The 24268-nt window shown below is 47.1% G+C and overlaps 1 protein-coding gene across 24 annotated transcripts in view; it reads right to left on the bottom strand.

Moving 5' to 3' along the window:
• Window positions 1-24268, bottom strand: part of PAX2 (paired box 2) — a 154000-nt gene that overhangs the window by 28189 nt on the left and 101543 nt on the right. For 17 of the 24 annotated variants that reach the window (XM_053387947.1, XM_053387963.1, XM_053387939.1 and 14 more), the window contains 2 exons: window positions 13322-13497; window positions 9130-9256 (listed from right to left, as the gene is read on the bottom strand). The exons of 3 other annotated variants lie outside the window; for them this stretch is intronic. In XM_053387947.1, the coding sequence (XP_053243922.1) occupies window positions 9130-9256; window positions 13322-13497 (303 nt within the window). The remainder of the gene's footprint in view (window positions 1-9129; window positions 9257-13321; window positions 13498-24268) is intronic. 4 more of the 24 variants (XM_053387950.1, XM_053387948.1, XM_053387961.1 and 1 more) reach the window with 1 other exon arrangement.

Here is a 24268-nt window from a genome sequence, read left to right as displayed (position 1 = left end):
GTGGGTGGTTTTTAAAAACAAACACCATCTTAAACGGCATCCAACCTTTTTTCTCACACAGGTGAGAAAGCCTCTTCCAAGGCTGTGTTGCCTTGTAGATCATGTGCATAAAGGTAAAGGGACCCCTGACTGTTAGGTCGAGTCGTGACCGACTCTGGGGTTGCGGAGCTCATCTCACTTTATTGGCCGAGGAAGCTGGCGTACAGCTTCCGGGTCATGTGGCCAGCATGACTAAGCCGCTTCTGGCGAATCAGAGCAGCACATGGAAACGCCGTTTACCTTCCCGCCGGAGCGGTACCTATTTATCTACTTGCACTTTGACGTGCTTTCGAACTGCTAGGTTGGCAGGAGCAGGGACCAAGCAATGGGAGCTCACCCCGTTGCGGGGATTCGAACTTCCGACCTTCTGATCGGCAAGTCCTAGGCTCTGTGGTTTAACCCACAGCTCCACCCGCGTCCCTAGATCATGTGCATACAAGCTTCTAAAAGCAAAGTACGCTTCTTGCTTCAGAATTATTGTTTTTACCCATATAGAAATCAGTGCAAAATAAATGCAAATGTTAATAAATAAGTTGGCTTAAAGTCATACAGTTAATTAACCAAGCTATCTTTGATTGGGTGGCAACCATTCCTTTATATTCTCAGAGGCTCAGCACAGCAGAGGATTCTGTTCTCCATTCCCTCCTGCTTTTCATCTGCCTTCTCCCCTGGCTGCTATAGCAAGTAGGGTCCCTGGTGTTCCAAGCAGTTAGCTGGGGGAAAGAACCGGATGGAAAATGGGTAAGAGAAATCTCTCATTGCATGCGGGAATGTAAAGGTATGGCATCAATCTCTGGACTGCAGCCTGGCCACCCTGATCTTTATCACTAGAGTCTTCTCCCTGGTACTTTTAACACCATGCTCCAGGGTCTCTATAAAACCAGAGACTTCTTGGGAGAACATTGGAAATGCTTCTGAATCAGGATACATTTTGATTTCATTTTATTTTACATTTGTCCTGATAACCACAAGGCCTAAAAGCACTGCTCTTCGGGGGGGGGGGGGGAGAGAAGCCAAACTGAGCTTCTTGTGTTTCTGAATAAATTGTTTCTATGAAAATAGCCATGTTCTGAGTTCTGCGGCCAGATCAAACATTGGGATTTTGACCGTAAAATGCTCATGATGAGCACAGGCTGATTTTCGTTTTGAAATATTGCAGTCTTTCTTGACTGAATCTTCTACTAAATTTCAGTTTCTAGATGCTTAAGCAGCAAGACCTTAATGCAAAATAACAAGTGTAAAACCACTTTTTTAAAAAAAAACCCAAACAAATTAATCTTTCAAATAAAAAGTTCTTTCTTTTCATAACAACTGTGCGTGAGGGTAAAGGAGAAACTGATGGAACAAAAAATCGTCCAAAACCGCATAGGATGTGAGCATATGGGTGCATATGGGCTTTTTCAGTGACCTGTCCATTCATTCTGTAGCCTGAGGTCTCAGCAGCTATTTTTCAGAAGGCAATGGTTTATCTCACTTTCTCAGCCCTTGCCGGTCCCTCCTCTCCCACATCTCGTGCCTTAGTTTACAAGAACATCAACGTCTTCCCTTACCCAGCTACTTCACAGATTCTGGTGAAATCCAAGGGTGAAATCGCAATCTGACCAATGAGACAAATGTTGCTATGAGTATTCGCATGCACCCCATCCTTACAGCTTGCAAAGGGGTTCAACTATAGGCTAGCCTCTGAGTAAAACAAAAGGAACAATCTTTAATCCTTGGAGTCTTTTCAAGCACTAGACCAGCTCCTTGCAAGCATTTTCACACAGGACAATCGTCAACTATGTGGGGACCAGCCCAATCAACCCCATATTACACTGGTACCTTGATTTATGAACTTCATCCATTCCGGAAGTCTGTTCTTAAACCAAGGCATGCTTTCCCATAGCAGCAGGGGACTCAATTTACAAATGGAACACACTCGACAGGAAGTGAAACATGTTCTGCTTCCAAGGCAAAGTTCACAAACCAAAACACCTACTTCCAGGTTTGCAGCATTCTTAATCCAAGTTGTTCATAAACTAAGCTGTTCTTAAACCAAGGTACCACTGTATACACTTATTAACACTTGTTGAAGCTTACCATAGACATAAATGCCAGAGCTACCCCAAGCCTGCCCAATGCTGGCCTCCCAGGGAGCGGGTGGTGCTGTGGTCTAAACCACTGAACCTCTTGGGCTTGCTGATCAGAAGGTTGGCAGTTCGAATCCGCAAGACTGAGGTGAGCTCCCATTGCTCTGTCCCAGTTCCTGCCAACCTAGCAGTTTGAAAGCACACTAGTGCAAGTAGATAAATAGGTACTGCTGTGGCGGGAAGGTAAATGGCATTTCTGTGCACTCTAGTTTCTGTCATGGTGTCCCGTTATGCCAGAAGCGGCTTAGTCATGCTGGCCACATGACCCGGAAAGCTGTCTGTGGACAAACGCCGGCTCCTCCGGCCGGAAAGCGAGAGAAGCACTGCAACGCCATAGTCGCCTTTGACTGGACTTAACCTTCCAGGGGTCCTTTACCTTTATACCTATACTTCCATATTACAGCCAATTTAGTTACTGTGGAGATTCTCGTAAGAGTTCTAAACATAGCAGCTGAGGAAAACCTGGGCTAGTTACAAGCAGGTTACGAGATAAAGAGTTAACTCTATCCATATCGGAATGCCTCCCCTCATTTTAAAGTAACTTTAACAGAATATTGCACAACTCTAGGTCTATTCACTCATTCACAGGGAAGTTTTTAATGTGTGACATTTTAGTGTATTTTTCATCTTTGTTGGAAGCCACCCAGAGTGGCTGGGGAAACCCAGCCAGATGGGCGGGGTACAAATAATAAATTATTATTATTATTATTATTATTATTATTATTATTATTATTATTATTATGACATTTTAATGTATTTTTAATCTTTGTTGGAAGCTGCCCAGAGTGGCTGGGGAAACCCAGCCAGATGGGTGGGGTACAAAAAATAAATTATTATTATTATTATTACTCTTATTACTATTATTATTATTTGGCTATGTGCAAATGAAGAGATGGAGCAAGTTAGAGAAATTGTGCTCTTTGACCCCTGCCCTATACACATTCACCTGAATGTGTGAACAGAGTCTATGCACCAACCAACTCTATGTACCTAGGCTCAGACTATGGATTGGAGAGCCGGCAAAACACATAGAGAAATGGTGCTGTATCTATACTATCCACACATATTGTTTCCGTTTGTTGTGTACAAACAGTCCATCTATCCATGTATGAATGAATGAGTGGACAACACTAACTCTGTGTTAGATAATAATCAATGTTATACAGTGGTACCTCGGGTTAAGTACTTAATTCATTCCGGAGGTCCGTACTCAACCTGAAACTGTTCTTAACCTGAAGCACCACTTTAGCTAATGGGGCCGCCGCACCGCCAGAGCACGATTTCTGTTCTCATCCTGAAGCAAAGTTCTTAACCTGAAGCACTATTTCTGGGTTAGCGGAGTCTGTAACCTGAAGCGTATGTAACCTGAAGTGTATGTAACCTGAGGTACCACTGTATTTTCATTCTGCTTTTCAGACAAGTACTCTCTCCCAAGGTGGCTCGCAAGGGTTAAAAATTCTCATCCTGCTTCCCAGAGGCACCTGGTTGGCCACTGGGGAAAACAGGATGCTGAACTCAAAAGGCCTTTTATCCAGCAGGACTCTTACTCTTCTTACATTTAGCACAGTGCTGGCAGCAGGCACTGAACATAATATTAAAACAAGGTACAGGCCCTGCTTCCAGACTTACAAACTAAAAATATCAGGAACACAAGGGAGAGCGGAGGTAAAGAAAAGAAAAGAAGGGAGAGGAGGAAGATGAGCTTGACAATGCCGGGATGAAGTTGTGAGTTGTAAACAGACAGAATGGAGACAGTATGTGAGTGAATCTAGCACAACGTGACACCACTGCATACCTAAAGGTAAAGGTAAAGGGACCCCAGACCATTAGGTCCAGTTGTGGCCAACTCTGGGGTTGCGGCGCTCATCTCGCTTTATTGGTCGAGGGAGCCAGCGTACAGCTTCCGGGTCATGTGGCCAGCATGACTAAGCTGCTTCTGGCGAACCAGAGCAGCGCACGGAAACACCGTTTACCTTCCTGCCAGAGTGGTGCCTATTTACCTACTTGCACATTTTTATGTGCTTTCGAACTGCTAGATTGGCAGGAGCAGGGACCGAGCAACAGGAGCTCACCCCATCACGGGGATTTGAACCGCCAACCTTCTGATCGGCAAGCTCTGTGGTTTAACCCACAGCAGCTCCAAAATGTAAAGCAGTGGATTGGGTCCCCTACTGTAATGCAGTTTTGTGGAAGCGAGGACCATCAGTGGTAGAGCATCTGCTCTGCATGCAGAATATAATAATAATAATAATAATAATAATAATAATAATAATAATAATAATAATACCCCGCCCATCTGGCTAGGCTTCCCCAGCCACTCAGGACAGCTCCCAACATAATATTAAAAACACGAGAAAACATCAAACATTAAAAACTTCCCTAAACAGGGTTGCCTTCAGATGTCTTCTAAAAGTCAGGTAGTTTATTTCCTTGACATCTGATGGGAGGGCATTCCACAGGGAGGGCGCCACTACCGAGAAGGCCCTCTGCCTGGTACCTGTAACCTCACTTCTCGCACAAAGGGAACCACCAGAAGGCCCTCGGAGCTGGACCTCAGTGTCTGGGCTGAGCGAAGGGTGGAGACGCTTCTTTAGGGATACTGGGCCAAGGCCGTTTAAGGCTTTAAAGGTCAGCACCAACACTCTGAATTGTGCTTGGAAACATACTGGGAGCCAATGTAGGTCTTTCAGGATCAGTGTTATATGGTCCCACTGGCCACTCCCAGTCACCAGTCCAGCTGCCGCATTCTGGATTAATTGCAGTTTCCGAGTCACCTTCAAAGGTAGCCCCATGTAGAGCGCATTGCAGTAGTCCAAGCGGGAGATAACTAGAGCATGCACCACTCTGGCGAGACAGTCTACAGGCAGGTAGGGTCTCAGCCTGTGGACCAGATGGAGCTGGTAGATAGTTGCCCAGGACACAGAGTTGACCTGCGCCTCCATGGACAGTTGCGAGTCTATGGGCACATACTGGATTCAATCCCTGATATCTCTTGGTAGGGATGGGAATTGTCCCCTGCCTAAAATCCTGGTCAGGGTAGACCATGCATAGGCAACCTTTGGTCCTCCAGATGTTTTGGCCTACAACTCCCATGATCCCTTGCTAACAGGACCAGTGGTCAGGGATGATGGGAACTGTAGTCCAAAACATCTGAAGGTTGCCTATGGGGTAGACATTGCTAAGCCAAATGAACCAATGGTCTGACTTGGTTCAAGTTTAGGAAGCAAACTTAAAACAGGGATCCAATGAGATTATAGAAATCAATCAAATATCTTTAGAAGCCTGAGAGAAAAAGCAGACATAATCCAGCCCCTAAAAGAGAGTAATGACGGTGCCAGGTAAACTATTCAATTTCATGGCGATATGAACTACTGCTGGTGGTTTGTTGGTTTGTTTTTAAGTGAGGGACACCCCCAGTTCACTTGAATAATCAAGATTAACCATAGATAAACACACACAGGACCCTCGTTACAAGGCGTGACATCTAACATGAGAAACAAGAGTACAGGTTCTTGGTAAGGAAAAATACCCGCCCCCAAACCCATTGAAACACACCTAAAATGTAAGTGGATTGGGGTGGGGTGGGGGAACCACAAACAGCAAGTATTTAAATCATTCAAAGTATAAAAACACTTGGTATTGTGAAATCTAAAAAAATACGAGGGAAAAACAGGAACGGCGGGCCATTTCTTAAGCGACTCTAGTCGTAAAATTCTGTCCCTTCTCCAGTCATGATCACTAAGGCAGAAGACCAAACAAACATCACTAACCTTTACTACACCATTAGAACGCAGGGCAGTCCATCAAATAATGTTTGTAAGAATACATATGTTCAGCCCATCACATGGTAGAAAATATGATCATGTTGTAATTAAGCTGGTCATCTATATTCACCCTTTCTCAGACAAAGGCAAGTTTGTGAGAGTCTGTCCTTTACAATGCAGCATGGGAAATGATCTTCATAAACCAAAACAGGCCCTCTTTTTCCAAGTTTAAAAAGCAAGCGGTGTTGCTCATTATTTACTCATTACAAATAGGGATATTGGTGTTAGGAGGTTACCTGAGGTTCGGGGTCTGTTATAGGTGAAATATTGTTTCTGCCTCCCACAGTGACACCCCCCCCCACACTTTTATAGCAGGAGGTACCAAGCCGTGCAAGTATTTGTCTAAAAGAGCAGGATTTTGGCTAGAAGGGATAAGTGGTTTGAGACGATGCGAGTCAAATTCAGCTCAGCATCCACAAGGTTAAAGGTCCGGCTGTCATGCATAAAGTATACTTTTGGCACTTTCCTCACCACACAAGATGCAAAAGTCCACTCCTATGTACAGCTAGTCAACATGAAAGGAGAAATTGTGGGTGGGTTTGTAATGAGCTGCTGTCAGCTTCCTGATGACACCTGAATACAATCCAGGTGGTGGAGTAGCTTCTTTGCATTGCAATCTGGATCAGCGAGTCCACTCACCTTCCCTGGTGAGGCAGCATTATAATAATAATAATAATAATAATGATAATAATAATAATAATAATAATTTATTATTTATACCCCGCCCATCTGGCTGGGCCTCCCCAGCCACTCTGGGCGGCTTCCATAGAAACCAAAAATACAGTAAAATATCACACGTTAAAAACTTCCCTAAACAGGGCTGCCTTAAGATGTCTTCTGAATGTCAGGTAGTTGTTTATCGCTTTGACATCTGCTGGAAGGGCGTTCCACAGGGCGGGCGTCATGTGGCATCACACAGGCCCCACAAGGGGGCTCAGGTCGCTGGGATCCTGCCTGAACAGGTGAGGGGGCAGAAAGCACCCCTGCACCTATCAGGAGCTGGATTCAAGCCTGCCTGCATGACTGGCCAATGGTAGGCAGGCTTGGGGGACGTGGGTGGCACTGTGGGTTAAACCACTGAGCCTAGGACTTGCCGACCGGTCGGCGGTTCGAATCCCTGCAATGGGGTGAGCTCCCATTGCTCAGTCCCAGCTCCTGCCAACCTAGCAGTTTGAAAACACATCAAAGTGCAAGTAGATAAATACTCCGGCGGAAAGGTAAATAGCATTTCTGTGCGCTGCTCTGGCTCGCCAGAAGCGGCTTAGTCATGCTGCCCACATGACTCAGAAGCTGTACGCCGGCTCCCTCGATCCAGTAAAGCGAGATGAGCGCCGCAACCCCAGAGTCGGCCACCACTGGACCTAATGGTCAGGGGTCCCTTTACCTTTACCTTAGGCAGGCTTGGACACAGGGCTGGCCTTGGGGGCAGACCTAATGAAGCAACCACCTGGTTTTCCTTGTTGGATTGACCCAGCAGGCGGACTGGAACTTAATGGTCACCCTATGCCTATGCTAAACCTCTTTCATTTACAGAAAGGTAGCCGTGTTGGTCTGCCATAGTCAAAACAAAATTCATTTGTATTCAATAAAGCTGTGGCCTTATTCAATCCAAAGTCAAGTGTGTGCTGTCCTTATTCTATATGCAGTCGGTTGGGGTGATGGGAGGCACAAAGCCTTGGCATGCAATTGTCTGGGTTAACAATCCTTTTTGAGACGGAGATGCTAAGGGACATTAGTCCTCTTGTAACCTGAGGACCCAAGTTCTGCTTGAGGTCCCAGTCTCTGAAGCAGCAGCAGCAGCTTTGCGAGTTGGGTTTGCTCCTGAATCCAGCTTTCACATCAGGATATTGAAGTAGCATCCATGGCCTTTTACAGTCGTTTGGCCATTTTCATTCGAGTTCTGGTAACATCGTATTTGGACGATGACACCAATGTGCCCTGTGTAGGGCTGCTTTGGAAGACCATGCAGAACATGTATCCAGCCCAGATCATTAACTGTCAGTGGGCATCAACAGCACCCAACGCCTGTTATCTGGTGACTGGCTATTGTCTAGGCAAGACGCAAGGTGCCAATTCTTACCTTGGAACTTGAATACTTCTGGAAGCATGTGCTTCAATATGTCCTCCACCCTTCTAACAAATATACCTAGATCTAATTAGATGCTGCCACCAAATGCCTGGCTATCATAACCAGTAGTCCCAGGGTATGCTCCGTACCTGGATGGGAGAGGTGACTGCCTAGGGACCACCTGTGCACCGTCTTGGCTTCCATGATGGAAGGAATGCGGGGATATCAATGGAAGAAAATACAACAGTGGCCACAAAAATACAGGGCTCTCTCAGTTACAGCACACCTGCCCTCGTTCCCCAAGACACAGCCTTCTGATGCTTTGTTAAGACTATGGTTTCAAAAGGCCTTTTGGACGAGCTATGGTTTGGCAAGTTTTAGCTCAGTGTGGGCTAGCTGGATTTTATTGCTGAGTTTTGTGCTTTTTTAAAAAGTTTATAAAGTGTTCAAATGACTTCATTTGGTATTTCAACGTTTAGTTATTTATTCTGTGAGTCTAGGGGGCCAAAGGGGACACGGGTGGCGCTGTGGGTTAAACCACAGAGCCTAGGACTTGCCGATCAGAAGGTCGGCGGTTCGAATCCCCGCGACGGGGTGACCTCCCGTTGCTTGGTCCCTGCCCCTGCCAACCAAGCAGTTCGAAAGCACGTCAAGTGCCAGTAGATAAATAGGTACCGCTCCGGTGGGAAGGTAAATGGCATTTCCTTGCGCTGCTCTCGTTCGCCAGAAGCGGCTTAGTCATGCTGGCCACATGACCCGGAAGCTGTACGCCGGCTCCCTCGGCCAGTAAAGCGAGATGAGCGCCGCAACCCCAGAGTCGGCCACGACTGGACCTGATGGTCAGGGGTCCCTTTACCTTTTAGGGGGCCAAAAGGCAGGACAGGGGTGAATCAAGTAAACTGGTTCAACTGGTTCAGAGTCCTGCCTCCCTTCTTCCCATCTTTTTCAAGGTCCCTTTCCTTGGCTCTCTGTTTTGGGAGCACGCCATGGTTTTGGGAAAAACAGAAGCGGGGTAATGACAATAGGAAAGAAAAAGCTTTTGACTCCGGCCTCTGCGCTCGTAACTTACCAGTCACTACAGGGTATGTCTGGGGTCCTGACACGTTGTTCCCCAGGTCTGGGTTAGCAGAGCTGGATAGACTTGACTTGACTTCATCAAGACCAGGGGTCAGAGCTGGGAGGGAGTACTCATTACCCTAGGGAAGAGAGAAAAGAAAGCTCTCTATTGAAGGGCTGGAAGGAAGGGAACAGTGGGCAGATGGGAGGAGGGGGTGACAGTTAGGAAGAGGTGCAACGCGGTCCCTGCACAGATGGGAGCAAAGAAGGAGGGCACAAAGCAGAGGAAGGGCAAGCTCTGGCCAGCACCCCCCCCGCAAGCCCACCTCCTCTTGCCTATGAATTTCCTTTTCCCTTATTGGCCAGATTCTGTTGGGTTTCCCCAGCAGATGCTACAAGATGGAGGTTTGGCTGGGAGAACCCCCTTCATTCTTTGAAAGGCAGATTCAGAAAACTTGACTGTTCTCTCTGTAGAGTGTGGAAAGGCGACTGCAGAGTGTGGAAAAAAGGTTCTGCTAGGGGCAGAAAATGTCCTCTGGGGGTGTTTGCATTGTGACAAAGGGTGGGATTTGCTTGCTGATCAGCTTGTCCCCACAGTCGTTCTTGAGCTCGCTCTCTCTCTCTCTCTCTCTCTCTCTCTCTCTCTCTCTCTCTTTCTTATTTATTTATTTATTTATTTTAAAAGAGCTTCTTTCTTGCTTCCCCCAACCCTTGTGCATTGGGGTATGAAATTGGGGTGGGGGCAGGCCACATGGCTAACAGAAGGGTGGGAGGGGGAAAACTCATTGCATTTGAAAAGGGTGTCCTGTCCAAAAGGCAGTGGTAATTGCCTTTTTATTGTGGCAGCCTCCAAACCAGACACAGGAACCAGAGAGACTACAGGAGGAAGAAAAAAAAGCAGGAAAAGTTGTTCTGATTAATATTAGGTTAAATTAAAACTGATTTTCTGCTCTTTTTGCTTTGTTTTTTCCCTGTCCCCGCTTTCCATGCCAGCTCCCAGAGAGCTGCCCTCCTCCTGCCGCCCTCCCTGGCCAGCCGCGATTGCCTAGTCATTTCCAATTCCTTCTTGTATTGATCTTCCTGTAGAAATCAGTTTTGTAATTAGCTGCAAATTAGGCTTTCTGCTGGGGGTGAGGCTGCCCCCTGATTTATCACTGGAGTAATTCGCTGTGATCGGAGAGAAATTAAAATGAACTCAATTAGGCTTTGGATTTGCTTTATGGGCCCCATTCAGAGTTTCTGGGGGAAGAATGACTGTGCTGGTGTTTAATAGTCTAATGAAAGTAAATAAAGGTTATTCATTGTAATAAACTCAGGGACTCGGGGATAGCAGGAGCCTAAAGCCAACCTCTCCTTCACTTTCCATTGTTGGTTTACCGCTTGGGGTGATTTAAAAAAGACTTTTGATCTTTGTGTTAAAGGCAAACCACTTGGGGAATAAAAGGCAAGCCTGGGGGAGGCAGGTAAAGATGAAGGAGGGACAGGGCTTTCCAAAGCAGCGCTTGGGCTTGGCATCAAGCAAAGGGAAAAACGCTCCATTCATTCCGCATAAGTCCTTAGCTTCTGCTGGCTGGGCTGAACTGAAAGAGGAGTTCCTGCTGAACTATATCAAATCTGCATCCTCACAGGTTGTGTCCTGTCTCTGACAAGGGCACAACAACCACCACCATCATCAGTTGGAAGATGGCACAAGGAAGCTCTGTTTGGCCGTTAGGAAACTCAAAAGAAGAATTCTGTGTAAACTGAAGGGTCTGTTAAATCAAAGGTGAGCATTTTAGTCAGTGACTCGGCTTCCTCAACCCTCCTTGTCTAAAGTTTGACATTATTATTTTTTAAAACAACAACAACAACACATCTCTCGTTTTTGCAACCCAACAGTCCTGTATTACTATGCACAGGAACAGAATGAGAATTTACAGGTCCTCTGATAACTGTTCTACAATATTAAAATAGAACTTGGGAGCCCATTTTTTCTTTTCTCGGAGGATAAAAATAAAATGATGCTACAGATTGCATCATGATTTTACAATAAATGTTTCATCTATTCATTATTTATTTTGTGTGTGTGTGTGTGTGTGTGTGTGTGTGTGTGTGTGTATGAGAGAGAGAGAGAGAGAGAGAGAGAGAGAGAGAGAGAGAGAGAGAGAGAAAGAAAGAGAGAGAACACTTCCCAGGAAATACTTATTGAAGGGTGGTATACAAATCAATTAAATATTTTTTTTAAACAAACCCACTCAAAGGACTAGCCTTTTAGAAAACATCTATCTAAAGCTCTGTGCAAGAGATACTGTTTTTACACTCAGCTGTGACATCTTCTATTGGAGTTCCTACTCGGGGAAGGGAATTAACTGTCTGTGACCTTAATGAGAACAAAAATTACACTGATGTCTTATAGGTAATGTGCACAGAATCTGGTCCACTGAATCTTCCAAAGTAGCCTTCATTTGTGTATCCCAGATGGAAAAATATAGACTACTGCTGTCTTTAGGACACAACTGTTGAGCACAAACAAGAGTGCACGTGTACATATTTTGGGTGCGTCCTTACACGATCAAATAACCAAAGGGAAGGCGTGTGTGTTCACACAAATGCCTAAATGGTGTGTTTGAGTGGCTGTGATTGTCTGAAGAGCGTTGCAGGAAGTGTGCAGTTCCCAAAGTGATGTAAGCGTGGATGTGAGTTACAGGCTGCCTTCAACATTATCATCCAAGGTGCCTCAAGGTGTACAAACAATACTGTCGAAAAGCAGTATGTGTGTCTGTTTCCAAAAGGAGGCATGAAAAGAACCAATCTATTGGGAGGGAGGGGAGCTACAGAAGACACAAGACTTCTCTAGCAAATGTGCCTGCATGCTAGTATTTCTGCATCACATTTCCATGTACCTTAAAGGACAAAGTGGGCACGCCAGCACCTTTCAACAGTAAGTTGGAGATGTGCTTTCTGTGTGCTTGGGTGTGTGAGCATGCAGGCAGATTTTGCACAAGTGTGTGGCGCATAGCTGTCAACTGTCCCTTATTTGGCGGGAAAGTCCCTTATCCCAGCGCCGTGTCCCGCTGTTGTCCCTTATTGATGATGTCCCTTAAATTTCCCGGGTTTCCAAGGAAGCAGCTCCTCTCCCTCCCTCCCTGCCGGCCAGGGAGGAGGGAGGCTCCAACTGTGTTGCTTGGCTGCGTTGCTCACCCAAGAAGGAGTCTAAGAATGACTGGGGGGTTGAGCTTGCATGCCTTGTGCCGATCAAATCGGCTGCGGAGAGGTGACGGTAGTTTTCCTTGCTGCATCCCCTTTGCCAGGTTGCTGCGCTGTGGGAACCACTGCTTGAGGCTTTGTTTGGCTGCTGGCTGGGCTTTCTGCCTTTGGCTGGGAGGGGCTCAGAAGTTGAACATAGCTGTGCTCTGAAAATCACTTATTTTGGCTGCTGATCCCTTATTTTTGAGGCTGCTGGTCCCTTATTTTCAAATCTGTAAGTTGACAGCTATGGTGTGGTGACAACTGGGGAAGCAAATGATGCGTGCATGCCATGGACTCAAATGAGTTTTTGTCTGCCTGTCGTTCTTTTGACACAGATGCAGATATGACCAACTTTAAAAGAGTGTGGGGACTCACAAAGAAAAGTATGCCAAGTGGGAGGGTGGGCATGTGAAAATGGATACATCATTTACACCACAAACTCATGTTCGTTTCACGCCAATTTAACTGTCACGGCTTCCCCCACAGAATTCTGGGAACTGTAGTGCGGGGAGGGCATGAGAGCCTTGTTGAAAGGCTGTTCCCCCCTCACGCAGCTACAGTTCCCTGGGGGGAAGGGGTGATTAGGAAACCGATTCGAGGTCTGTAAATGCAGAGTAAGGCAAGTACAAGAAGTACCGTATTTTTTGCTCTATAAGACTCACTTTTTCCCTCCTAAAAAGTAAGGGGAAATGTGTGTGCGTCTTATGGAGCAAATGCAGGCTGCGCAGCTATCCCAGAAGCCAGAACAGCAAGAGGGATTGCTGCTTTCACTGTGCAGCGATCCCTCTTGCTGTTCTGGCTTCTGAGATTCAGATTTTTTTTTCTTGTTTTCCTCCTCCAAAAACTAGGTGCGTCTTGTGGTCTGGTGCGTGTTATAGCGCGAAAAATACGGTAAGGAGGAGTGAAACAGCTTCTGCAGCTGCATGTAGCCCAAATGCTTTTCTCCCCTGCCCCCCCCGCCCAAGCTGGGTCCACACCTGCTCAGATTTGATGTGCTCTGATGCCTGAAAGACATCAGGGTAAGAAGGACGCTCGAAGACCCGATCTAAAGCTTCCAGCTGCTGCTGCGTGAAAGTGTCGGCGCGAAGGTGCTTCCGCAAACTATCCACACTGCTCTGGGAATCGCCGTTGGGGACTGAGCCCTCGGATACTTCTGCGAGACATAGGAAGAGATAACAGGGCATTAGTGAGGGTCGTCTCTCTCTTGCCAAAAGCACCCAATGTCTCCTTCTCAATTCTCTGGGCAAGAGGGTCTGGGAACCTGGCGACGTTCGCTCCAGATCCCAGGCCCGTCTCCCAAGTGTCTTTGTGCGGGCTGTCCACCCCTTTTAGAGGACAACATCGAGGCTTCAGAACCAAGCCCAGTCTGCACAAACTTGTCCTCTGTGCTAGAGATGGCGTTTCACTTGGTGTTTGGGGCTGTTTGCATCAGCCTAGTGCAATCTGGGCTGTGGAGAATTAGGCTTAGTTCCTTAGTCTGATTATTCCTACTCTTTAATATATATAATCACCCAATCTACATACCATGTAGCAAAAAAGAAAGAAAGAAAGAAAGAAAGTGGGGAGGGGAGAGTATAGGACACTTGCTCATACAGGATACAAACAGTTTGTACCTCTTTACAGAAAGGGGTGGCCTTTCAGAGCAATGCTCTCCAGTGCTCTGCATAAGGGCAGTTTTTGTACAATATTCCAAATGCATATAATCACTTAATGAGCCACATTCTGAAAACAACAAAAAACCATCCACTCAAGGCTGCTGGCGCGATTCCCCCACCTCAACCCACATGTCTGCAGTCCTATTAGTCTACACATCTTTCTCTCTCTGTCTGTGACACAAATAGACACACACGCACACTTTGCGTCAGATCAAATTCTCTGGGCAGAGCACACCAAGCTGGGCACTACCTCCTGAACACAAAAGCTCCACTTTACTATGCCCCGGGGCAGAAATTCTCTGTTTCTTAATCCTACTTGTATGTGCACTCTGTCAGGCTAAGGTCTCAAGTTGCTGTTCATATACCACCTTCAACCTATGCTAGACAAATTTGATAGAAAACAGCTTTGTACTACATGTATGCAGCCATATTTAGATTTTTTTTTAGTAGATTTGCATTGCCCATTGCATAACGAGATCTCAAAACAAGCCCCAACATCCCTGTCCCAAGGTAAACAGACCACCAAATAATTACATTTGATTCGTTATTGAGGAATCGCCCATCCCCTTCCCACGTCAGGCTCTGTCTATTGCAATCCTCACCAACTTCTGCATCCGGTTATCAGGCACGGAAGGGTGCGAGTTTGTGCGTGCCTCCCTGCGCAGGGAATAATCTGGGACCTCAGACAGCACACACACACCCCCAATTCCAAGTTGGCTTGCGCTTACAGAGATACAACATCAAATGCCTAGAGATGAATCGCTGTTCAGATTTCAAGTTGTCGTAAAGAACAGCTTTGTTGGACAGATATGACAGGTCTGTGAGGGTGTTGTGGACTTTGCACTGTTCTCTTCCTCCCTGTGACAACCAGGGGGGTCTTCAGCAGCATCTATTCAGCAGCCAAACTATAGAGATTATAGTTTTGTCTCTTGGCTTCCTACCGCAAGGAGCCTGCAGTCCAAAGCTTGCTTCTCCATTGTGGCCTACGGTAGTGGCCACTTCCCTCCTGACTGTTATACATGTCAGTTTAGATGTGATTATACAATATGATATAATCAATACTGCATTATATACAGTAACCTAATACAATATCACTTGTAAGACCATGGACAATATTACATATTGATTAGTGCAAGCTTGCAGCCTCCTGCTTCCTCACCCTCCCCGACATTCTCATTCAGTGTGGGGGGTAGGGAGGAAGCCGGAGCTAAACTACCTTTCCTCATTTCCATAGAGTGGGCTTTGGGGATCACTGACACCCCCCCAAAAAAACGCTCAAAATCCATGGGTTCCACTCATGCCTTTATTCAGTTGTAGACTTCACAGCAGGAGGGTCGGCAGAAGGAATAATGGGCACAAACCAGTCAAAAACAAGCCCTTCTAAGTCCTAGTGATTGCAATGGGAGACATGCAAGCACATGTTTATGCTGGCATCCTTAATTTTTTTTCTAGATTTGCGCCTAAGATCAGAGTTTGTACTTTGGGATGGCTCAGCAACACCATCAAGAAGCTAGAGAAACATTGTTGTTGTTTAGTTGTTTAGTCGTGTCCGACTCTTCGTGACCCCATGGACCAGAGCACGCCAGGCACCTCTGTCCTCCACTGCCTCCCGCAGTTTGGTCAAACTCATGCTGGTAACCTCGAAAACACTATCCAACCATCTCGTCCTCTGTCGTCCCCTTCTCCTTGTGCCCTCAATGTTTCCCAACATCAGGGTCTTTTCCAGGGAGTCTTCTCTTCTCATGAGGTGGCCAAAGTACTGCAGCCTCAGCTTCAGGATCTGTCCTTCCAGTGAGCACTCAGGGCTGATTTCCTTCAGAATGGAGAGGTTTGATCTTCTTGCAGTCCATGGGACTCTCAAGAGTCTCCTCCAGCACCATAATTCAAAAGCATCAATTCTTCGGCGATCAGCCTTCTTTATGGTCCAGCTCTCTCTTCCATACATCACTACTGGGAAAACCATAGCTTTAACTATACGAACCTTTGTTGGCAAGGTGATGTCTCTACTTCTCAAGATGCTGTCTAGGCCTGTCATTGCCCTTCTCCCAAGAAGCAGGCGTCTTTTGACATAGGTCCTCAGAAAAGTTTCAAAGAAAGGTGATTTTTTTTTACCTTTTATGCAGCTCAGTGGGCCATGAAACAGTATATGAAAAAGTCTGAAATGTATCTGTAGGTAGGGACAGGCATCGGACCCTGTGAGGATTTTGGGCTAGGACCTGGTCCAGCAGGGCTGTTCTTATGTTAACGCTTTTAAAAACCTAGACTGGCACATGGTGACTACTAGGCAACTACCGGCATAAATCCCTAAGTCATTTCTGGGTAAATATAATATACCTTTTTTGGTCTGGCTTAAGGGAAATGGCTGATTCTAGGCTGTTGCATGCCTTCTGGTGACAGGTGCAGCAGTGGACAAGCGAAAGGAGAAAGGAGCCTGAAAACAAAGAGTCTCTGGGATGCAGATACATAGGGCTTTCCACACTTCCTCTTCTCCTGCTGCTCCCCCCCCCACCAAACCAGCAGGGGAAACTGCTCTTTAGTGCTCAATCGGAGCAAAGGGCAATTCAGGTTTCCCCTGGACTGCCAGTTGTTCCGATCGATCACTAAAGAGTGGGTTTTCCCTTGGAAACGACCGGGGCAAGTGCAGAGGCAGCATCTTGCATCCAGGATTGGGGGTGGGGGCAGCACGTGTCGTACATGTGTGGCGTCATACGTGTGGCACCAAATTGTCAGGAGGAGGCCAAGCGCTGAGCCCAGAAAGAGCCAACCATTGAACAGTGCTGCCTTTGGCCTCCTCCTCCTCCTTCTCAACATCACAGGGGCCTTGCCAGAAAACACCGAGGGGGCTGAAGACCCCTCTGCCCCTAGGAGTTGGTGCACTTAGGCAAGCAGAAAACCGATAGGACCCGTGCTTTCAAGCCATGCCACAAGGAGAAATGCAGACGACCCCACGGTGTCAGAGGCAATTGGGAGCCAGCCAGGTCCCCGTCCGGGGTGCCTCAATGCCCAAGCTGCTCCTAACCCGAAGGAAAAGCAAGGGGAGGAATGCGGACGATGCTCTAGAAATGAATTAGGCGGCAGTCGAGGAGGAGGAGTGGAAGGGTGGCAATGACAGTTATTGGACAAGCATGAATTTCGCTCCACCTAATCTATACAACGGGGAGAAATAATCTATATAACATTTCAGGTTCAAAAGTCTGTTTGACATTCTGCCTTCTCTTCCCATACATCACACTGCTTCGCCAGAACGGACTGTCTGAAAGCCATGTTTGGGGGGTTTCCCCCTCCCCGCCACACACATGCAGGCCAGAAAAAGCCCGGACGACTGCCATGTGAAACAGCGCACTGGAAAGTCACCAGCTTTGGTCCAAAATCTTCAAGCCCCCTTCCTCTCTCTCCAGAGGACTAAATACAAATGGACAAATCAATGTATTCAAATGCGTACCTCGCCGCCACCCTGTGAGCCAGGAGTAGCTTACATTTATTGAACGGCCTCCACTGTGCGATTGTGGGAGACAGGAGGAGATACAAAGGCAGGAGGGTTATCAGGGCCCAGGGAGCAGAGAGAAGGGCACATCCTAGCACCTCTTCAGGCAAGATCAACATGGGAAGCTGCGGAGGACAGCAGGCGTGAAAGAGCAAAGCCACATTGGGATAGGGAGGAAGCAGTGCCAGATTTAAAGGTAAAGGTAAAGGGACCCCTGACAATTAGGTCCAGTCGTGGCCGACTCTGGGGTTGCGGCGCTCATCTCGCTTTACTGGCCGAGGGAGCCGGCATACAGCTTCTGGGTCATGTGGCCAGCATGACATAGCCACTTCTGGCGAACCAGAGCAGCGCACGGAAACACCGTTTACCTTCCCGCTGGAGTGGTACCTATTTATCTACTTGCACTTTGACGTGCTTTCGAACTGCTAGGTTGGCAGGAGCAGGGACCGAGCAATGGGAGCTCACCCCGTCGCGGGGATTCGAACCGCCGACCCTCTGATCGGCAAGCCCTAGGCTCTGTGGTTTAACCCACAGCGCCACCCGCATCCCTAGTACCAGATTTACGTATAAGCTAAACAAGCTATAGCTTAGGGCCCCACTCTCTTGGGGCCCCCAAAAAAATGTAAAGGAAAAAAACACCTGGATATACATTTCCAAAATATAAGATAAAAAACAAATAATATAAAACCTACAAACAGCAACAGCGTTTTGTAGGCTCCTGTGATGTAAGTCACGGGCCCCTGCTCTCTTAAATATCACTGGTTTGCTCATTTCTATATATAGGGTGCCTTCATTCTGCATCTGCAAATGGCTTTAGATACCTATTAGGTCCATAAATTACCATATGGCATAAAAAGGTAAAGGAGGCCCCTGACCATTAGGTCCAGTCGTGGCCGACTCTGGGGTTGTGGCGCTCATCTCGCTTTACTGGCCGAGGGAGCTGGCATACAGCTTCCGGGTCATGTGGCCAGCATGACCAAGCCGCTTCTGGCGAACCAGAGCAGCGCACGGAAACGCCATTTACCTTCCCGCCGGAGTGGTACCTATTTATCTACTTGAACTTTGACGTGCTTTCGAACTGCTAGGTTGGCAGGAGCTGGGACTGAGCGACGGGAGCTCACACCTTTGCGGGGATTCGAACTGCCGACCTTCTGATTGGCAAGTCCTAGGCTCTGTGGTTTAACCCACAGCGCCACCCGCATCCCTTACCATATAGCATATATTCAACACAAAAAAACAGCGACAATTTGTTGTTGGCAAAGGACAGCTGGACATATAAAGGGCCCCATTACCTTCAGTAGCTATGGGCCTCATCAAACCTAAATCCTGCCCTGGGAGGAAGCCGGCAACTTGAGCACTGTTGTCCAAGGGCATCAGGTAGCAATAAGCAAGGAGTGGGAATCAAGCCATCCTCTGCATGCAGGGATTTTCTCCACCCAGGAGATATTGTCAATCCATATTCCAATTAAGTAGCAGACCTTAGTGCTGGTAGCATTTGCCAACATGTGCAATACAGTTATTTACATGTGTGCATCCCCATCCGATTGGCAACAAGGCTATTGCACCATAAATGAACAAACGCTTGTCTGTCTCTGGAGGCTTCAGAATAACGCCAGTGGAAAGTGGAAAATGGCCAAGAAGCCTAATTCTAGGGCCTTACACGCCTATAGAGCCAGGTCTTTCAGGTAGCACTCATTGAATCATTTACGTCAACCCTAGGTCTTGGGGTCTGATTTGTGCCTGCATTTTTAAATGCTCCACCAATCTGTACCCCAGGATCCTCCCTAGGCTATGGATTTGAACGTAGCAGATTTGGATGAGAGTCATCCACCCGTTTAGCTGCAGGCCCAGCTGATGGCGATGACTTTGTGATGAAAGGGGGTGAATTTGCCACCCAGACAGCACCCACATGTGGGTGACAATCACACATGCTCCAGGTATGTGCAGTCGCAGTCACCATACATGAAGATCTACAAGTCGTTTACATGCTTTGCCCTAAACAACCCATACATGAAATTCAAAACACGAAGTAGGCATTGAATGGTGACTTGGGGCAAGGCTAACAGCAATTATAAAATGGTTTTCTGTCTGTTTTGGTTGCTGTCTCATTCCTTCCTGTCTACTAAAGGTTCTGGGTAACTCAAATGGCACCAGAGATAGAGAAATAACGAACACACAAACACCTACCTACCTTTTATTGTTGTTGTTGTTATATTGCTCCTAAAAGCTTTGGAACCTGAGTGCTAAATCATCTCCATTCTGGGCAGCACAAACTGCGCTGTAATCTAATTAATGCAATCTGCTGCAGCCACTTTTGTATCTACAATTCCACATAGGGCATTCATGCCGGTGTATAAAATGTGCATGTGTACACTGTGACTTTGTTTGCAGGAGCTGAAACCTGAGCTTTCTCAAGCCACTGTAAGCTTCTCTTTCCCTTCATTTATTCAGGGCCCTTCAGATCTTGACAAATCTGTCACTCTAAATTTGCGAGAGATTATGGTGCTCTCCCTCGTACGGCGAGAGGTGATATATGATATCTGCTGCCCCTATTGATTGCCTGATCTGGTGGCAGAGGGCCGGCAAAATGAACTTGAAATGAACATCATGCCTCAACTCATTGTGCGTATAATACACTACTTAATCCCACATTTTTCAGCCGCTATGGAATTCAATTGATCAATCATGTCCCACTGATAGTTCTGTTCTGGGGGTTATTCCCGCTCTGCACACAAACTTAGGACATCAAATGCGACAGGCCCCCATACAAAGAGAGAAGGAGAGAGATGGAGGGAGAGGCAGCCCTACACACAATTATCTGGCTGCAAGCAAGTCTCTGGGAATCCAGTGGGGTTACTGCTGAGTAGACGAGTACAGGATTGCAGCCCCAAAGATCCAACAGACACAGGTGAGAAGATGAGACAGCAAGTAAGGCATGGATGCTGTTCATACTCCACGAGAAAGGAAATTCAGGTTCTACACCAAATAAATTTTCTGCATCAGAATACTAAAATTTATATTCTGCACGGAAAATAAATTATGCTAACCGAGGGAAGCCGGTGCAACACTCTGCAGCTCCCACCCTCTGTTAATGGATAAAGAGCTTGAGGCAGATCTATGAGGCATGGATTCAAATGCTTGGTTAGCCATGGTTTGAAGGCAAGCTTCCTATCTGTGCGTTGGAGCTGCGAGCATGGGAAAGCGAACTTGAAAATTATGAATCCTAAGGGCCCCCAAAATGGCGAACCGTCAGATTCTGAATACTAATAAGCAGCCTTCTGTGGCACAAATCCATCCAGTTTATATCCCGCCTGACAACTGTGACAATTGAGATTCTGTAGTGTCCCAGCTGATGTCACAGAATAAGAGATCTCCCCAACTACTTGTTTTAAAGTTGCCATATTTCAAACCTTACACATTTTTTCCTTCCTCCAGTGTTTAGAACTTCTCTAAGGGCTGAGGCCCATGGCATGTTTCCAGCTGGCTTGGCCTGCTGTCTGAAACAGCAGAAAAGACCCCTGGCATATCAACGTCCTGGGGTCTACAACTGGCCCCAGTTCTGTTCCAGGCCTACCAGACGGTAAGCAAACATATTCTGTGGCTGAGATCCTCACTATGTTGCACTTCGCAGAACACATGAAGGTAAAGCAGCAGCAATTCTGGCAAGTGCAAACTAGCATGGCACTACTCAATTCCGGTCTTAAAAATTGTAAGCATAATGCTAAAGGTAAAGGTACCCCTGCCCGTACGGGCCAGTCTTGACAGACTCTAGGGTTGTGCGCCCATCTCACTCAAGAGGCCAGGGGCCAGCGCTGTCCGGAGACACTTCCGGGTCACGTGGCCAGTGTGACAAAGCTGCATCTGGCGAGCCAGCGCAGCACACAGAAATGCCGTTTACCTTCCCGCCAGTAAGCGGTCCCTATTTATCTACTTGCACCTGGGGGTGCTTTCAAACTGCTAGGTTGGCAGGCGCTGGGACCGAGCAACGGGAGCGCACCCCGCCGCGGGGATTCGAACCGCCGACCTTTCGATCGGCAAGCACTAGGCGCTGAGGCTTTTACCCACAGTGCCACCCGCGTCCCTAAGCATAATGCTAGTAGTCAACAAAAGAGACTTAAAGACTCTCTCAAGGCAAATCTTTTAAAAATGCAGTATAAACACTGACAACTGGGAAACACTGCTAGCACTCCAATTGGATAACAGCCTTTACTAAAGGCGTCATGGGTTTTGAAAACACTCGAACTCAGGATGAAAGGGAGAAACGTGCTAAGAGGAAGGCATGCTTGGTAAACCCTCAGAATGATCAATTACCACCCAGAAACCTATGTCCCCACTGTGGAAGGACGTGTGGATCCAGAATTGGCCTCCACAGTCACTTATGGACTTATGTTTATGGAAGTCAATCTTACTCGGCTACGAGTGTTCCCCCAAGAAGAAGAAGACCCACCAACATTTCTCCAATGAAAGTAGGAACGTCCTATTTCATACCCTCCAATATTTCTCCAGTGAAAATAGGGGTGTCCTAGGGAAAAGCGGGACAGTCTGGGATCCAAAAAGAGACCGGGATGGCTTCTGTAAATCCAGGACTGTCCCTGGAAAACAGGGACACTTGGAGGGTCTGAAACCAGCATGGTTCTACATTTAAACACTCTCCCCTGGGACTAGTGCAGCCTACAGCGCTTCAAAGGGAGAGATTTGTGAGTGGAAGTGGCCTGAGGGAGATCTTCAACCAAGACAAACAGATATCACTGCTCCAAAGCACTCCTTATTTTTTGAAATTAACCAGCTAATATAAGCCCCCGCTTGTCCCAAACTTTCCCTCTCCCTCTACCCCATTCTCTGTTGCTTCCTACCCCCCACCATCAAAGCTCTTTCTCCCTCAGCTGTGCTCCTGTGTCCCAAAGCAGCCAAGGCCAGTCAGCGTCTTTCCGAGATATCCCCCTTGGGGGGGGCTTTCACATCACTGCCAGTTGTTGCCGTTTCAAACTCAATTGTTCTCCTTGGTACTGAGGCAAATGGAGTCATTAATTACCTTCTATCGGCTGGGACGAGTTTAGAAAACGATCAATACACAGCGCTTGTCATTCACAGCAGCTAGCCCCAGTCTGCGCAGAAAGGCCCGGTCCCCCCCCCCCCACAACACGCTTTGGGCCCAACAAGAGGCTGAACAACACCAGCGATTCAAATTCTAGGGACCCTTCCTCAAGCAAACTGTCCAAGGAGTAAGGGGGAAAGGGATTCTTGTCCCAATTTCCCATGTGACCGACCCCAGAAATGCCCCCAGAAAAATAGGCTTCCCACATATTTTTTATCAACACATAAGAAGCAGCTTTACCTAGGTACCAAACCCCACAGAATGTGCTGAAGGGGTATGTACAATCACACACAGTTCCCCTGGCGCGGGTTCCTCTCAAATGCATGGCTCTCAGATCGTATGAGGCGCACCAGGCGTGCATACCCTTCAACATTTCTCCAATGAAAATAGGGACATCCTATTCCATAATCGAAGGGATGTGGGTGGCGCTGTGGCTTAAACCACAGAGTCTAGGACTTGCCGGTCAGAAGGTCGGCGGTTCAAATCCCCACAACTGGGTGAGCTTCCGTTGCTCGGTCCCTGCTCCTGCCAACCTAGCAGTACAAAAGCACGTCAAAGTGCAAGTAGATAAATAGGTGCCGCTCTGGTGGAAAGGTAAACGGCATTTCCGTGCGCTGCTCTGGTTCATCAGAAGCGGCTTAGTCCTGCTGGCCACATGACCCGGAACCTGTACGCCGGCTCCCTTGGCCAATAAATCGAGATGAGCGCCGCAACCCCAGAGTCAGTCACGACTGGACCTAATGGTCAGGGGTCCCTTTACCTTTACACTCCAATTACCTTTACCTTTACCAATTACCTTTACAATCCTTTACACTGATTACAATAATAATAATTTTATTAATTATACCCTGCCCATCTGATTGGACTGCCCCAGCCACTCTGGGCAGCTTCCAACATATATAAAAACATAACAAAACATTAAACATTAAAAAAAGCTTCCCTCTACAGTGGCACCTTGGGTTACAAACACTTCGGGTTACAGACTCTGCTAACCCGGAAGTAGTACCTCGGGTTAAGAACTTTACCTCAGGATGAGAACAGAAATCGTGTGGCAGCGGCTCAGCGGCAGGCCCCATTAGCTAAAGTGGTGCTTCAGGTTAAGAACAGTTTCAGGTTAAGAACGGACCTCCGGAACGAAGTAAGTTCTTAACCAGAGGTACCACTGTACAGGGCTGCCTTCAGATGTCTTCTAAAGATTGTATAGTCACTTATCTCCTTGGCTTGGGGGTTGCATAACTTCATATCCTCTAACATTTCTCTGATGAAAATAGGGACAGCCTAAGGAAAAGCGTGACATTCCAGGATCAAATCAGAAACCAGGATGGCTTCTGAAAATCCGGGACTGTCCCTGGAATATAGGGACACTTGGAGGGTCTGTGAAAGGTCTACCATTTGCTTTAAACTGGTGGGGGTAATCTGATTGCTGACTCAGTCAACAGGGAGGAAGGGGGGGGAAGGATTTTACTTCCTACACTACAGTTGTGGCTTCTTAATGATTTTTTGCCTTCTGCAAAATGCAAGCAAAAATGTTCATCCTTTTTTTTTTGAGGATCAAATGACCTCAGAAAACCCAGGGGAGAATCCGAAACCCCCTTTGGAAACGACAAGGTTGGTGCTGATGAAGACGATCCTTTGTTGGAATTATCCAACTCTTCACGAGCTTTTAAAAATTATTTTTGAAGGCACGATT

This window comes from Podarcis raffonei, chromosome 5 (assembly GCF_027172205.1).
Source record: "Podarcis raffonei isolate rPodRaf1 chromosome 5, rPodRaf1.pri, whole genome shotgun sequence".
In the NCBI taxonomy this organism is placed as follows: domain Eukaryota; kingdom Metazoa; phylum Chordata; class Lepidosauria; order Squamata; family Lacertidae; genus Podarcis; species Podarcis raffonei.
This window is presented reverse-complemented; position numbering and strand designations above follow the sequence as displayed.